Genomic DNA, 18,374 nt, shown 5'->3' with positions numbered 1-18,374 from the left:
AAAATACAAAAACAACAACAACAACAACAACAACAACAAAAACTAGCTGGGCGAGGTGGCGGGCGTCTGTAGTCCCAGCTACTCGGGAGGCTGAGACAGGAGAATGGTGTAAACCCGGGAGGCGGAGCTTGCAGTGAGCTGAGATCCGGCCACTGCACTCCAGCCTGGGCTACAGAGCGAGACTCCGTCTCAAAAAAGAGTAACCACTAACAAATCTGTAAGGCTATAGTGAAAACATAAGAGAAGTAAAATTTTAAAATAGTAAATATCTATTCAACTCAAAAAAGGCAGTAATGGAAGAATAACGTAATATTAATACAAAGGCATAAAATGTAGAAAACAAATAGCAAAATAATAAATGAAAACAACTCAAATTTCCAGAAACTGATTAATAAACAGCGGCATGTCCATAAAAGGGAATATTACTTGAAAAGAGGAATGAAGTACTAATACATGGTACAACATGGATCAATCTTGAAGACATTATGATCAATGAAAGAAGCCAATTGAAAAAGGTCACATGTTGTATGGTTGAATTTATAGGAAATGCCCAATTTTTACCAGGGGCTGGGAAAAGGGAAGGATCGAAAGTGACTACCACTGGTTGCAGGGTATCTTTTAGGTGTCATGAAATTTTTCTGCAATTAGTACTGATGGTTGGACAATGCTGTGACTGTACTAAACCCACTGTATTGTAAATTTTGAAAGAATGGATTTTATATGTGAATTAATTAAATCCATTATAATTGATTTTATATTTGAATAGTGTGAAAAGCTCAATAAATATGTTATTTTTAAAAAAGAGAAATGTAATAGAAATATAAATTTTTGAACCTTAAAACTAAATCCTAATTCTAAGGGTGAGAATGAACACAGTTTTTGACAGAAGAAAGAATGATACAAATAAAAATAAGTACCACACCACAGGTAGTAACCATAGTATTAAATAAAAAATTGCCTGCTAGGATTGAATAACCTAATTCTAATTAAATAACTTATACTTAATTCTAATTAAATAACTAATTAACTTATTCTTTTCTTGGCACTTCTCACACTATTTGGTTATATCTTTTCAAGTTATTAATTTTATTCCACCTTGTACTATAGTTTTAAATATTGTTAACCACTGGTTTGAGCTCTCCAAAGAGCAAAGATTGCATCAAATATGTGTTTCTACACCCACAGGTTCAATATTTTGTGTATAATACTTTCTCAATAAATATTTGTTAATAAATAAATATTGTGGTGTAAATGTAGAATGAATTATTCCACACTCTTTAATTTTTAAAGATTTTTGTAATTTAATTTCCATATTTTTATCAAGTCCTAAATAATTCCTGTTGGTAAGATGCAGAGAAAGCTGGAATGACTTTTAAATTATTAAATATGGAGTCAGGAGTTTTATGCATCAGATTTATGTGCTCAAACTTACAGAGACTCGAATGCTCAAGTTAAATGGCTATCAGCCCAGATATTCCTCTAGGTCTGAGTGTAATTCTGAATTAATATGGTCATGACACACAGATTTATATTAAACTAGTTTCATGATGAAATAAGGTCCAGGTGGAAGTAGTCACATTATGTCAAGAGAAGAATATTTGGATTTTTCTCGTTTGCAGTTTCCAAAACTCTTGAAATTAAAACTCTTTAGGTAAATCTATTATTAAATGTTACTAATGTTTTGATTTTATTGAAATCACACAGATTTTTTGATAGGTGATGTTTAATGTATCCTTAGGAACTCCTTTTTTTTTCCTTAATATAAATGCATCAAACTCATCCTTTTTTTATTTTTAATTTGGATTTATCCGGTGTCTTCATTTCTCATTCATCTTTGTAGGTAGGGATTCCTTTTGATACTGATTTTTCTAACAGAACATAATAGTTGGATCTATATATTTACTCTGAAAATTTCATATAAATTTCCTAACAATAATTCCTTTTAAGCTTACTGAGCTTTTTACTTACTTAGTATTAGAATTTTGTTACTGTTTTTATATATGCACAGTTTTTAAAATGTGTTGACTTTTAAAATTAACCTTTTGCCCACATTATATTTGTCCTCTACCATGCAGTATAAACTACCAATGAAGTAAAATTGAGTTTTAACAAAGGAATGAATGTAGTACAGATTTCCTGAGCCAGAACATAACATAGAATAACAGCCCAATATTTACAGCTAATTTGTAAAATAGGTGTTTCAATCCTGTAAGACTCTTCCTAACATTGAAATATAAGTCATTTTTCTTCTTCAAATAGTTAAAAATAAACCACACATTGTCTTGAATACATCTCACTCTGGTATATGTGTACTTTAATATGCTAACTGCATCTGTGTCTATGTGTTTTTTATTTATTATTATTATTATTTTTTGCAGGGGGACATCCAGCAGTTTTTGATCACAGGTGACCCCAAGGCAGCATATGACTACTGTGAGCATTATAGTCCAGACTGTGACTCTTCAGCACCCAAGGCTGCTCAGGCTCAGGAACCTCAGATAGATGAGGTGAGGAGCACAAGACCAGAGAAGGTCTCTGTATTTCAGTGATACGGACATAGCAGTGCAGTGTGCAGTTTTTGAACTTACACTTATTTATTCCATTTTAGTTAAATTATGCTTTGTATTTTGATAGTGTTGTAATATTTCCAGGAAAAAAAGTGACTTGAATATATCTGGTACTTGTTTTCTTGCTGTTTAAGCATTTTATTACATAAATTTATTAGAAATAGTGGTGCTTCACTTGTATACTGTGTATATGCACATACTCTATTTTGGAGGAGGTGAGAAGAAAATAATTTCTAAGAGTGATATTTCAACCATTAGCATTTAAATAATTAACACAGCTTCAAGATAGAGTGACATATTTTCTGGTGTACATGCCATCTCCCTAGACCTTTGGCAATTCATGCAAATAAGAAAGTGACATTAGATTAGAACTACCTTAAAGTTTTCAGGCTGTGTTCAATAATTAGAGAGCTTTCTTTAAAAAAAACATTTCTCATAGGAAAATTTAAAAGCATGTGAAATGAAAGGAATTTAAGCCTCAGTTGAGAGCAAAACTGTATTTTTAGATTTTTTTCCTCAAGACTTAGAGTGTTAAAAAGGAAGTAGAAATTTGGAAACATCAAAGTTGTTCTAAAAATGAATCAGATAGAAAGTACTTTCCTTTTAAATGTACTCGTAGGTGCCACCATTTGAGTTTTACTGTTTATAATGAGTCAAAATCTTTCATCTTATTGTTAGTTCTGCATGTGAATTAAGGTTGGATTTTACACTTTAAATGCTAGAAATATGTTTTTGACACTACTTTACTTTTTAACGTTTAATAGTGAATTCTGTTGCACTGATCTTTTCCATGACGTAATATTAGTTTTTGTTTAAAAAGCAGGGTAAAATTTTAAGAAGCCAACAGGAAGGCAAATATGAGAGTGTAAAGATAAATTACTGGGATATTTTATTTACCTGCTTCACAGTTCCCAATTACTTCATTCTTTTTATTCTCTCATGATTCACTAAATATATTTTCCGTGAATTCTGAAGTGATAGATAAAATAATTATCAGATTTTGTGTTTTTATATCTAAGAGGTTATGTGCTGACTTAATATTAAAATTTATAGCATTTACTGTTCATTTTCAAGGTTGATGAGATCTGTTTTGCTCCTTTATAAAGAAAGATAAGGCATATTATTCTTTTTAGCAACAGATATGGCTCTGATTTTTGGAAGAAGGGAGGTTTGCAATCTTAATATATCACTTTGAGGTGTTTTGTTCCCATGTTGTAATGCTATTATGTCAGGTAAGCTGTTATTTTATCAAGGTCATTTGTATCCATCTTCTTAAGTTCATTTAAAAATGAACTTGCCTTTTACCATGTTAGTTGTTGACATGTATATTTAACATTCTGTTGAGATGTCAAACTTAGTTTTACTAGAAGCATTTGATGAGAAAAACAGCACATTATAGCAGAAACTGTATCACAATCTGGTTGGGTTTTACCTCTTTAAAAATTGAATAAGTCATAATGAAAAAGTGTTTTCTTTAAGGAAGAATTAGCTTTCACTTTTTTCTTTAACTCTAAATTATGTTGATCCTTCAACAATAAGATAAACATCTATACCAGTATCAAAAACTAATCAATCAAATTAGTAAGTAGTCTTTATAGTAATTTTAAACTATATCCATTAATACATCATTATATGATAAAATGCATATTACTAATCTTTAGAACTTCTACCTATATAAATTAATAATGCAATGTTAGTCGTCAATATGTAAAGAACATAAAGTGCAATATGGAGCATCAGTCCTACATGTTGTACTTTATATTACTTAATTGTTCACTAATAAACTTCTGGTATTGCATGTTTATTATTCTAATTTAGATTAATAAATATGTCAATTTCTTTTATAGATCAACCCATATGCTTTTTCAGCTTATAATTTTGTCTACTTAGTATCCTCAAATAACATATCCTAATCCATTCTTAAGATTCACATTGTTATGTGCTTGACACAACTTTACAACCATCACCATGCAGTAAGAGATGTATAATGTAGGCAGATTTTAATTTAATCATAATATCACCACATTTTAATTCTATTTGAAACTACACAATGCCATTTAAATACGTGACAAGCTAATATTAAAATTATAATGAATTTGGGGTTTTCTGATCAAGTGAAATTATCTTCCTGTCTTATAAAAAATTAGAAGTTAAATCTATAGGATTCCTTTTGATATTCTTTCTTAAAAAAGGATGAAAACAGAAAATAAAGTGACAATCTTTTATAAAGGAATTTAAAAAACAATTAGCTTTCCAAAATGTGTTATCTTTTCACTTAATATGTATCATACATTATATTTCTCATCAGATGCACAGGTTTTAACTGATGTCACCAGTTTTCTTACAGATTAAGTAAGAACAGACATGAAATTTCTGGAAGATTATTTTTCCTCACCTACTCTAATTTCTGTTAGAATACCGACAAAGTTGAAATTATTCCATCACTGCATGTCTTTTTGCATGTATTTGTCTGATTGATTATAACTAGTTATTTCCTCTCTACTTGTCTCAAGCCATCTTTAGAATTCCATAGTGAGGAGAGAGATTTATCTCCAAAAATATGTTATGAGGCTTTATGTAGTAATATATATATATATATAGCAATATACAGTCAGCAGTGTCCTGAGTATATTCATGACCACCACATGGAGGAAACTGTGCAGATAAAGGAGAACCAGGAGTGAATAAGCTCTAAAAGAAAGATGTGCTGGCTGGGCGCAGTGGCTCATGCTTGTAATCCCAGCAATTTGGGAGGCCGAGGCGGGTGGGTCACCTGCGGTCAGGAGTTCAGTGGCAGCCTGGACAACTTACTGAAACCCTCTCTGTAATAAAAATGTTTACAAGATTAGCCGGGCATGGTGGCAGGTACCTGTAATCCCAGCTACTCGGGAGGCTGAGTGAGGAAGGAGAATCGCTTGAACCCAGGAGGCGGAGGTTGCAGTGAGCTGAGATCATTCCACTTGCACTCCAGCCTGGGCGACAGAGCGAGACTCCATCTCAAAAACAAAACAAAATAAAACAAAAACCAAACAAACAAAGAAACAAAACCCAGAAAGATGTGCTTTAGTGTCTAGGGCAGTTAACATGTTATTTTCTCCATTATTTCTTAACCAGTCTGGTTAGTCAATATTTGGAGAGTTTAAATAAATAACAGAATTATGAAAGTTAGAAGATAATTTATCCTATAAGAGAAAAGCATGATATAAAATTAATTGACTACTTTGGTACAGTTCTCTCTCTCTATATATATATCTTTGAATAGCAGATTTCAATTAAAAGGCATTTAAGTTGTCCAGGTTTAAAATTGGCACTTTATGCATTTACTTATGGTTTTTGTAATTCATAACTCCTCTATAAGCTACTAGAGCTTATTATTAGAAGGCACTGTGATCACTATTTTCTAAAACATTTGTGGTCAACAGTTATTTTGTTGGAAGGTTAAAAGGGAATGGTTAAAATGCGAAGAGAGATCCCGTTGAGACATAAATGGAATTGTATCAAATACATTACTCAAGGAATTATGTATAGATTGTCCCTGGAAAATATATATTATTTTATGTATTATTATATTATATGTGTTATTATATTATATTTATTATTATATATGTTTATTATATGTATTATTGTATTATTATGTATGTTTGCCCCTAGGCAATTATATATAAATTGCCTCTGGCATGCATATACATACATACATATATATATACACATATAATTTTTTTAGAGTTTTAACTTGTTTAGTTTACTACTTAATTTTTATGCTACATATGATTTAGTGTATTTAGTTATTTTGATTAAAATCTAAATTTTACTTATGTTTAATAATATCTATATTCTTGATTGAAAATTAAAATTTTTATAAAGATATTGAGCTTTGGATTTGAGCACATTATTTTGCTCATTATTTAATATGTATGATTGTCTTTTAACTCTCTCTATTAGGAAACGTATCTCCCCTTAATTAAAATATTTTAATACAGAAGAAATTAATATAAAATACTATTTCCAATGTGAATTTATTATGTTTTTTAAGATATCTAAGTGTTATGCCTTTTTTCGATAGGAAAAAAGGCAGCAATTTTAAATGTTAAAATTATGCATTAATTATAAGCATATCTAATTTTGAATCCTTAAGGTCTCACAAGGATTTTGTATTCTGTTTGATTTTAAGAAAGTCTAAAGGAAATTAGGAATTTCTTAATACATTTTAGATTTTATTTTCCCATTGGTTACAGTATTTCAAATAGAGTATATACTTAGTTGATATTCTTTGTATTCCCTTTCCCTCCTCCCCTCTTTCCCATCTCTCAATAGATATGAAAATCCTTTCATACTTAGGGAGACTACTCTCAACATTTTTATTTTTAGATATGTAGCTTAATGAAAAATTCCCATCGAAATTACTGTAGCGCTCTTATAGAGAAACATTGCATAGCAATTTTTCAAATCAAAATTAATATTTGACATCTATGTTCAAGTACATAATTACTGTTTCAATTAACATTCCATAATTAAGAACTTGAATTATTATTCCACATTTTTTTGTTTTCTTGTGATACTAATCACCATTCTGCTCATAGGAAATGTGCTTTGTCACTCCTATGTTATTATACTCTGTATAAGACAGTATAATACTTTTATGTAATGCAAAAATAACTCATCAATAACATTAATTTCTTGTCTCTTAACATTTACACTATGTAAAAGTTAAGATGGTTCTCACTTTGTGAATAGTATTTTGCCACTAACACAATTGCCTGATATTTTTTCCTTTGCAATGTAGTATGAACCAGAGGATATAATCGAATATGACTATGAGTATGGGGAAGCAGAGTATAAAGAGGCTGAAAGTGTAACAGAGGGACCCACTGTAACTGAGGAGACAATAGCACAGACGGAGGTAAAAACAAAGCAGTGCCTGTGTATGTGGTGTCCTGCTGTTCGTCATCCTGTGGTTCCTTATGTTGACTGTTCCTCAAACTTACCATAAACCTTTCATTCATCTTATTTCTCTGAACCAATAACTGTGATTTTTATTTGACAGTAGCCGTTTTGAAGAATGATGTCCGTTTCACTTTTGCTCAGCCTTCCTTTCATCTATGCTCTATATTTTCCTCCTTGTTTATTTATGTTTTCCATTCCATCTTTCACCACATTTTACAGAAAAAGAAATCCAATTTCAAAAAGAAGACGAGGACAGTGGCTACTAACTCAAAGGAAAAGTCCAAAAAGTTTACACCCCCCAAATCTGAAAAATTTTCATCCAAGAAGAAGAAAAGTTATCAAGCATCAGCAAAAGCCAAACTAGGGGTCAAGGTAGCAAAGAAAAAGCAATCAAGATCTATCCTAGATAAGCTGGAAGATCTCTGATCATGAGTCATAGTCTTAACCCAACTAGATAAATACTCACTCGGCTAATACTAAAACCCAATTAAATCATGATTTCCATACATTTGGGATTACCTTACATGTTTACTAATTCTCTTCTGAATTTACCATTAGGCAAATATCGTTGATGATTTTCAAGAATACAACTATGGAACAATGGAAAGTTACCAGACAGAAGCTCCTAGGCGTGTTTCTGGGACAAATGAGGTAATACACATAGACAATATTAAATCACAGTCCCACTTTTTAAATGTGTAATTTATTTTGATATACTTCACTCTGGAAGAATCTATAATTTCTCAAACATCTGATGTTTTAATTCTTTTACTAAAGTAAGAGAAACAATAGCAATGGTTCACTATTACTAAAAGCAGTTCATCTGAAATCAATGTCAATTCAGGTTTTGCATGACTCTTTGCTTCATGCAGATGCTAAATTGATCAAACTGAATTGGCTGCTATTATTTTCTTAATTGCTCCTGGAATTGAGCAAGCTTTTCAACATGTTGTGACTAAGGGTATTCACAACATGTTTCTTCTGTAAGAAGAATCCTCTAAAGTGAAAATTGTATCATCAAAGGATACAATTAGAATTTTACTCCATCTGATGAATAATCATGATTTTATGACAGCGAGCATTTTGAGAAAATGTAGTCTTAGTGGACTTAAATAATTACATTTTCAAATGTTAAGAATGTAATACTAATTCTTATAAAACTAATATATCTTAATCTTTCCATTATTTTCTATGAAAATATTTAAGTACATGTAGGTAAAAATTAATCATCCTGAATTTCATATTGTACATGCATTCTGATCATGAAGAATACAACATACAATTCAGTTTAACTTTGTTAAATATCTGGTATACATTTTGGTTTAATTTTATCAGAAAATGAATATAAGAAATATAATTTAGTTATAAGAAAATTTATGTAAAATATCTCACAATGAGGCAAATAGATTCAATAGGCCTTTATATGAAAACACAAAATTGAGAATAATAAATATTTAGAATGAGAATGCATTTTAAGTTTCTTTAACCTCAAATTAATAATTTTCAAAAAAAATGAGTATTTTGATTCAAGATGTTTATTTACCTAACCAAATTCATCCAGCATTTTAGTGCTGAGCTATGATTATAACAATATTCTCACCCTAGATATATGCAGTCTCTGTAGACAGCATATACTCCTTATCTAAGAATCCAAAAAATTATGGTTATTGAGCATTTAATTTTAGTGAAAAATTACTAATCATTTATCTACATATTTTAATTCACAAGATTGTGTAATACTATTATCGAATATTACTCTATCATCTAGATTTACTATGCAATAGAAAATCAGTTACTTAAAAATGAAATTTACAAATTGGCAAGATGAGCCTAAGCAATACAACAAGATCCTATCTTTACAAATAAATCAATCAATTCATTAGCTGAGCATGGTGGTGCATGCCTGTAGTCCCAGCTACACGGGAGGTTGAGGCAGGAGGATCATGTAAGCCCAGGAGTCTCAGGCTGCAGAGCGGTATGATTGTACCACTCGATTGCAGCCTGGGTGACAAAGTGAGACCCCATCTCAAAAAAATAAAAAGTAACAAGATAAATTATTTAATTTGAGCCTCATCACGGACATAATAAAACCAAATATTCACATGTTAAGTCAGATTCAGGTTTATTCTACTAGTAAGGAATTGAGAGAAAAAATGTATCAGTTTTTATCTGTGTCTCTGGGGAAGTATTATTGACATAATTCTCACTTTTAAGAATTCATATTTATTCCTTACTCTTCTTGAGAATTGTACAGTGATATTTTATATTTCGTTGTCTTAAATGTTGATAGCTATCATTTATTTTATTTGATTTAAAGAACTCTTTGGTGTCATGCTACTTCCTTACATAAGAAATGCTCTGCATAATCATTGTAATGACACATCTCTATTTATACTGATACTGGTATATTGTTATTTTTTTTATGGGATGAGACTCAAACTTACATGGCTTATCCTTGTAGCAAATTTATTTCATGATGATGTTCTGTAAGATTTAAAAATTAGGCAAAGCTGCCAGGTGTGGTGGCTCATGCCTGTAATCTCAACACTTTGGGAGGCCAAGGCGGGTGGATCACCTGAGGTCGGGAGTTCGAGACCAGACTAATCAATATGGAGAAAACCCATCTCTACTAAATATACAAAATTACCCAGGCATGGTGGCGCATGCCTGTAATCCTAGCTACTCTGGAGGGTTAGGCAGGAGAGTGTCTTGAACGCAGGAGGTGGAGGTTGCCGTAAGCCGAGATTATACCATTGGACTCCAGCTAGGCAATAAGAGCAAAACTCCATCTCAAAAAAAAAAAAAAAAGAAAAGAAAAGAAAGAAAAAAAAATTTAACAAAGATTTAACTCCATACAATTTTTTATTGTTCAAATCTTAAACTATGAAGTTAATATGAAATTGACTAACATGTTTTTTCCAATGGAACAAGCAAATACACATGTTAATTCCATGTGAATATTTGTAGTTTATTGGAGAAAGTGCTTTGAAAGCAATATCTCTTTGTACATAGCAATGTACAAATGTATTTCTTTCAATGATACTTGAAAGACTACTTTCCAGGTGTTTAGAGTTGCTTGAGTAGTAACAAAATCTCATCCCATCACATGCCATCAAACTGTAATTTAAATGCTTACCTTGCTTTACTAACAATAAACTTCATGTTCCTCAATTCCTTGCAATTTAAATTAATAGCCAAATCCAGTTGAAGAAATATTTACTGAAGAATATCTAACGGGAGAGGATTATGATTCCCAGAGGAAAAATTCTGAGGATACACTATATGAAAACAAAGAAATAGACGACAGGGACTCTGATCTTCTGGTAGATGGAGATTTAGGCGAATATGATTTTTATGAATATAAAGAATATGAAGATAAACCAACAAGGCCCCCTAATGAAGAATTTGGTCCAGGTGTACCAGCAGAAACTGATATTACAGAAACAAGCGTAAGTTGATACTATGCTCTGTGTCATTGTGTGTCTTATTTATGGGATATTTTTATGTCCATGTCCATCTTAATGTCTTTTCAGGTTTAAAATGCAGGTTGAGCTTTTATGTAAATTATGAATGCCTATTACCACTAGGACACCTTCTTAGATTCTTTCACATGGGAATCTTCAGCAATTGTATTGTTGGCCACACTTTTGGAGTCATTATTTGAAAGTAAAATCTTGAATAGAATTGCATCAGAAATTTTGTCATTGATAAGATTAAAACATAGTTGTTTTTATTCTGAGTAGCAAGTCTGATTTTTAGACTGTTTCATCAAATTTAATTTGATGTCATTCCTTGATGCCTGGGAATAATCACTGACATCTATAGATGTCTTTATAAAACATGTTAATAAAAGGCAATTGTTCAATCTCATTTTAAGATTCAGTATTAATGCTTCTTATGCCTATCTTTTAAGTTTTGCCCTACTTAAGCCTTCAATAGGTCTTCATACTTAAAAATATATTTTAATAGGTTATTTTAAATGTGTTTACTTTACTAAATTGTCTTTTTAAAAACTGAAATGTACGGTGGCTCGATATATAATCAGCACTTGGGAGGCCAGTGGAAGCGGATCCACGAGATCAGGAGATCAGACCATCCTAGCTAACACAGTGAAACCGTTTCTAAAAAATACAAAAATTAGCCAGGCGTGGTGGGCGGGCATCTATAGTCCCAGCTACCGGGAGGCTGAAGAATAAAGCGTGAACCCGGGAGGTGAGCAGTCCGGCGCCACTCCAGCTGGCGACAGAAGTGAACTCCGTCTCAAAAAGAAAGAAAAAAAGGAAGAAGAAGAAATAAAGAAATGATCCACAGACGGTCAGGCTGTTTTATTCGGTGAACAGATAAATGTATAGTGCATATGGAGAGAAAGGACAGAAAGGAGAACCAGCAGTGGTTGAGCCTGTAAGTAGGGGTGTGAATGCACTTTAAAGGTTGGTAAAATTGCTTAGGAGCCACCATTATGTTAAATTATTATGTGTATTCATGTATTACCAAGATTAGCAATGATAATCTTGATGTCCAGATGTTTGCAATTCACCACAAATAAGTAAGTTAGTAAGGTCTTGTCTAGACAGGAGAATTTCAATAAAACAAAACATAGAGCTGCAGAATTTCAGAATTTGAAAGTAGCTGAAATTTATCTTGTCTAATTCTCTCATTGTAAAGCTAAAGAACCAGAGATCTAAAGGACTTAAGTAATTTTCTTGAGGTTTCAAATGTTTGATCAATCAGATATAATAGGACTTTCAGCTTTCCTGCTTTCCAAGTCAATGATATTTTTATCTAATCTCTATGACTTCACATTATTTGAAATATATGACACACTTATTTGTTACATATCCAAATTGTGTCATATGATATTATAAAATTTGTTTACTTCCTTTTCATCTACAGAAGAATCTCTAATTCATTCCAAATTACTTTTTAAAAATTTGTATAAATATTTATATTAATAATAATATTGCTAAGGAACAAATTCTTACTTGGAAGGAGTTTTACCATTGTTTCCTGCTAATAAATGACTCGGAAAAACTAATGTATTAGAACTGAAGGTAGAACAACATAAAAATCATTTCAGAAACTGTAAGGATATAAAAATTCCAAAAAATAATAAAAGAAAGAGAAATGATAAAGAATAAAAAGACTCAGTTTTAAGGACCTTGTTGGCCATCTACTCATTACTCCAAAATCATGCAACATGCTCACAAAAACGTTGAAAATATTTCTTTCAGAATGAATCCGTCCTTGTTATAAACATTTTAAACCCCCTTTTTAAATAACATTACAGCTTTTCAGTAGTCCAAAGATGGAGTGGAATGATAAAGGTTTTAGAACTGAGTTCTTATTCTGAATAGCTCTTTATTCCTTTGCTTATATCATATTTATCCATTTTCCTTTTTCTTGGAATTTTCTGTAATTTTCCTGAATTAAACTGCTTATTTTCCATTCAATCATTTACACAGCATATATTTACTAAGTTTCTGTTTTGTGCCAGGTATTATTCTGTGGGCTACAAACAAACAAAAAACAAAAACAAAACCTTGGTAGAGTGTTTTGTCTGTACTCTTCTTGGAAGCACTTAGTATATTCTCCTTTGTAATATTATTCATCTAAATATTCATTTCCACTCCACTTAATTCACACATTCTCTGAGGACACAGGCTATATCTTCTATCATTTTGAATTTCTTTCCTTCCCTGTGCAAAAACGTTTGTAATTAATTTAAATGGTATGAATAGATAATTCACTATTTAATATGCAATGATATAGTATTCTCTTATATTCATGTAATTTAGAGGTTGGGGGTTATATTTCCCTAGTGGAGATGTTCTCTTTTCTTATTACAGGGCATGCTTGTCGAAGGACCACCAGGACCAGCAGGACCTGCAGTATGTAAATGTTTTAAGAGTATTTTTGTGTATTTAAAGTAATCATATATAAGATTTCTATTAATTACTGAATGAGAACATTTTAGACTAATTAGAATGTTGAACTATAGAGAAAAACATTTGTTCAGAGGAGCTGGTGCCTTTAAACTGCCTTCTGATTTGTCTATCCAAGTAATACTCTTTAAATTTTGTTTTAAATAATTTTGTTGCTTAGATGATCTGCATCTTCTCAACTCACTTTCATCTATCTACTGAAATATATAAAAGTAAAGAAGAGTCATCCTTATTTTCATTGCAGAGGTATAATTATATCTCAACAAATGAAATTACGACTTCTAGGTAGAATGTAGCTGCCTTATCTATACCTCTGTGTGGAGTAATTATCAGATTCCATTGTGGTTTCCTGATAAGGCTGTTGTTGCTCAATGTGTTTATTCTCAGGTGATTGCACTGGTAAGACCCTGTAATAAATCCTCTGTCTTTTGTGGAATTAAACTCTTGTCATCTGAAATAATATATGATACTGATGCATTTAAATGTTTACCCATAAAAGAAAACATATAATTGCCTCTAACCTAAAAGATTTCTACATGTTCAACTTGGCTATCAAATTTTTGAGTTCTAATTTTATGAGTGTTCCGTTTCTTCAGTTAGAACTGGGACCAAATATGACCTTAGGGACTTTACATTGGCATATTCTTCTTTCCTGTTTTTCCTTGGAATGTTTGCCTCCACTCTGAGAGCAGCTGAACTAGCTACAAATTGGTTTCTATATGTTGTCTTTTCACAGGCAGATAAATAGGGCAACTGTTTAGAAGACTAGTGTATATTTATAAAATATAAATGAACTCTTCGACAGGACTAGGGTGAATTTGTCTGAATCTTAATGAGATTAGGAATCTGATTCAGATACGTTTTGTTTCTCTATAGGGTATTATGGGTCCTCCAGGTCTACAAGGCCCCACTGGACCCCCTGGTGACCCGGGCGATAGGGTAAGTGAATGGACATGACATCTCATTACAAATGCATGTCATACAGACAAAAATAATTAAAATGTATTCTACAAGCTTAACATGTTATTCTTCTTGTGTGTGGGAGGGGTAAAGGCAGCATGAATTCAGTGCTGCACAACATTTTAGTTAACTTTTTAAAAATTATTTTAAAGTGAGGATAAAAAATGTGCATTTATCTATGGCATAATTAATATTAAACTTTTATTTTCAGCCAATATCCCTGATGATATGAACTCATGACATTAGGGATTCTGGTATTCAAATTTGAATTCCAGACATATTTTTCCAGATATTCCCATTTATATTTAGTTGGATGCTGACAGAATGAGTTAATAAATCTAAATTCCACTTTGAAGATCAAACGCTGGGTTACATGCTGAGCTATCTCATTTGTGTTAAGTCTCTTCAAACTCTTCTCATAAAATACCCTTCCCTTTTTTTCCCACATCCTTGAGTAGCCAATGACTTTGTACTTTTTTTTTCTTTTATTCTTTAGAGGATCAGAGATGCAAATAATTTATACTTTTCATATCATTACATTTTAAAGAATGTAAAACTTTTTAATTTAAATTTAATGGAAGAAGATTTTTTTATATTTCAGAAATTCTGGCCTGAGTGGCAGCTATTTAAGGTCAGAGGACATAAGAAGTATATTATGCAAAGATTATGAAACATTTTATTTAAAATAAAGTTCACAAGGTTAGTTCTTACATGCTCTGCTTACTTAATATGATATATCCAGTTTCTTGGAGATATTTATTTGTAATAGTCATTTTAGTTAATATTTTTAAATCCCACCATGTTTTCATGAGACGTTTTTGGATTCTGTAATTTACTGGCCTTAAACGCTATATCAGGTGATAAATTTATCTCTTTACACTGTGCCTTATGAATACAAACATATAAATGATCTAAAAATGTAGGAAATATTTTAGTAAATAGGAAATTATACAATTCAAGCTAGATTTGTTAGGATTTGAAACAATTATTTCTTTATAGAAGCCATTATTTGAACTTACTTTAATAGTTCCTTGAAGCCTGTAGAGAATCTATTGAAATAATATCCTAAATAAAATATAATTTCGCCAATCTAGAATCAATGTTAACAGTTTTCTAAGAGTTAAGTTTTTATAAGAAATTCACATGTGAAAAGTGCTGATGCTTTTTTTTTTATATTGGATGAACGCTTTGAGTTACAGCATTTTGTATCCAGTTATTTATTAATTTTTGAATTTGCTTGCTTCCCTGCCAAATATGATAGGGCTATGTAGAAGTGTCTCCTTATATTGAAAGCTTATGGACATATACCTTGTATCTATTTGTCACATACTTATGAACAGATGTATATATTACATATTTAATATTTTCTATATTCACATCCATATCTTAGATTTCTAGACAGCATTGTCACACCTACACACATACACACACTGAGTATATTTCATCAGTAAACATTTAAAATAAATTAGTGATTATCTATGATTAACATTAGCATGCTAAAATTAGCCATTATCTATGTTAAAAAATATCTCTCTTGAAGATAGTATCTATTGTCTATAAAAATAGTATGTAGTTAAGTATTCTACTAAATAAATACTATTTATGTAGCTGTTAAAGAATACTAAAATATACCTTAAACCTAGTAATTTTTAAATAAAACTTTCATTATTTACTTAAATCTGTTTTTGTCTAACTATAAGAACCAGGCTTGTACTACTTGTTTTCTCACATTACTTTCCCCCAAAATATATGTGAACTCTTCATTTTACACAGTTTTAGGCTGCAAACAAAGTTTGAGCAAAATTTATATCTTAATTGGATTATATACTAATAACCAAATATTATTAAAAACATCTAAAACTAGTGCAACAGAATAGAATTTTGTCTAGGTATACTTACTAAAAACGGATTAAATAAGATGGAAAGGGCAAATGTAAATTAGATACAGTAGACCTATGTTATAAGTTATTCTAGTTCTAGTAAATATTATTATTTTGATATTTATTTATTTTGGTTATTTCATTTATTTTCTTAGGGTCCCCCAGGACGTCCTGGCTTACCAGGGGCTGATGGTCTACCTGGTCCTCCTGGTACTATGTTGATGTTACCGGTATGTTCTTTTTTATGTTATACAAATGACTTGATATTTTGTCATCTTTTTTCTAAAGATTATTGTTCAACCACATTGAAGAGCAATCAACTAAAAACCATTGTATGAGGTAGAAATACTTGAAATTAAGCAGCATTTGGAAATTCAGGGAAATTTCACAAAATAAAATTCTGATAAGTATCAATTTCTGAATTAAAACTAAGAATTCCTTATTTGATTACACTCTTAGCAAAAGCGTTTTTAATAGTATTTCCAATTGTAGTTTATCCTGAGTCACATTATTAACATGTTTTTATACGTTATTTAACATAGCATTAATATACTATTTACCATCTATTATCTATATAGTCATAAGTAGTATTTATTTGTAGTGTTATTATTCATTGCTCAAAAATTATTTCCTTTACTGTAAGATTCCTTTGTAAAGTTTTTGCTGCCCTGGTATTTTGGGGAAAAAATGTGTATTTTATTTATCAATTTCAATGTCATGAACAAAGTTTCAAGAAATAATTACTTAGAATGAAAAATTGATTTGTACTGCATTTTGAGTTAAAATGGAGCAAATTTTATAGAGGAATATTACAGAAGATCTGTTTTATAACTTAAGTACTTAAGAATAGGTGAACAAAATAAATAAATCACAAGGAAAATTTCCTGTGTATTAATGGATATTCCAAAAATTTTGACAAACAAAATAGAGATTGAGCTGTAACCGTCACTGAACTTGGTATATTTGGAATTTTATACAAATTAATCAATAAAACTTTTTAAGCATTTGTGCTTAAAAAGTCACAATTATTTATTCCAGAGGTATAGAAATTATAGCATTTAAAATTGAAACAGTTTCTAGTTTCTTCTTCTACAACTGGTAACCTGTAGTGTAAAGAACTTCCATAAGAGAGAGTAAAAACAAAACAGAGTAGATCTCATGATTCATTATGGAGTTACTTTGTAATTTTGTAAAATCCCACCATTTTAAGTGTTTTTTATCTAATGATCAAAGCACATAATTCAACATGTTTGACAAAGCTGATTTTGAATTTCTTAATGTTATGTCTTCCAAGTTCCGTTATGGTGGTGATGGTTCCAAAGGACCAACCATCTCTGCTCAGGAAGCTCAGGCTCAAGCTATTCTTCAGCAGGCTCGGGTAAGAAAGGATGAACTTGCATTCCCACAAGATGACTGACTCTGTGTCAAGTATATATGTTTGTACATATGGAAGATGCTACCATTATTAATAGAATATTTACTTCTGAATAGTGTATTGAACTTACTTGGAAAACTGCTAAAATTATATTTACTTTTCTAGTAGTAATGTTTATTAATTGAAAATTATAGTTAGGTAGCTGATCCTAATTGGCAATTATATAATTGCCATTATATAATTCTAGCAGTCTTCCACCATAACACACAAGATTTCTAATTTTTTTTTTCCCAAGAGTATTGATATATTTATACCTAGTGCACCTTATCTATCACATCCAGTTTTACTCTGCTAACTCATAAGTCAATGATTGGTTATAATTAAGAGAATAAAATTTGAAACACATTTGTTCTTAATTTTCTGGATTATCTAAGATATCAAGAGTAACACAGAAAATTAAATTTCTCGGAGATCATATATAAGAAAGGAACCTTCACATGTCTTACCAACCCTAATCTTTATAATCTGTAATGTTTTTAAAATTGCAGTTTATGATTTTTTTTAGTTTAAAGCTTCCACTACTTGTAGACTTATAAAATATAGAAGTACATTTTTGGTTTTTAATTAGTTTCATTGAAATTAGAGTATACACAAGAAAGTCAAAAGGATAGACCAGGGAGGAATTGGAATTCGTATAACATTTTTT

At 30.9% G+C, this 18,374-nt stretch overlaps 1 protein-coding gene across 2 annotated transcripts in view; it reads left to right on the top strand.

Moving 5' to 3' along the window:
* COL11A1 (collagen type XI alpha 1 chain) overlaps window positions 1-18,374 on the top strand; it is a 218,411-nt gene that overhangs the window by 69,313 nt on the left and 130,724 nt on the right. Inside the window, exons 5-15 of one of the 2 annotated variants that reach the window (XM_031651330.1) lie at window positions 2,379-2,507; window positions 7,351-7,467; window positions 7,731-7,883; window positions 8,070-8,162; window positions 10,706-10,964; window positions 11,823-11,828; window positions 11,860-11,912; window positions 13,358-13,399; window positions 14,330-14,392; window positions 16,449-16,523; window positions 17,588-17,671. In XM_031651330.1, coding sequence (XP_031507190.1) covers window positions 2,379-2,507; window positions 7,351-7,467; window positions 7,731-7,883; window positions 8,070-8,162; window positions 10,706-10,964; window positions 11,823-11,828; window positions 11,860-11,912; window positions 13,358-13,399; window positions 14,330-14,392; window positions 16,449-16,523; window positions 17,588-17,671 — 1,074 coding nt within the window. The remainder of the gene's footprint in view (window positions 1-2,378; window positions 2,508-7,350; window positions 7,468-7,730; window positions 7,884-8,069; window positions 8,163-10,705; window positions 10,965-11,822; window positions 11,829-11,859; window positions 11,913-13,357; window positions 13,400-14,329; window positions 14,393-16,448; window positions 16,524-17,587; window positions 17,672-18,374) is intronic. The other variant, XM_031651327.1, reaches the window with a different exon arrangement.

The sequence above is a fragment of the Papio anubis genome, chromosome 1 (genome assembly GCF_008728515.1).
Source record: "Papio anubis isolate 15944 chromosome 1, Panubis1.0, whole genome shotgun sequence".
NCBI classification, from domain to species: Eukaryota; Metazoa; Chordata; class Mammalia; order Primates; family Cercopithecidae; genus Papio; species Papio anubis.
This window is presented reverse-complemented; position numbering and strand designations above follow the sequence as displayed.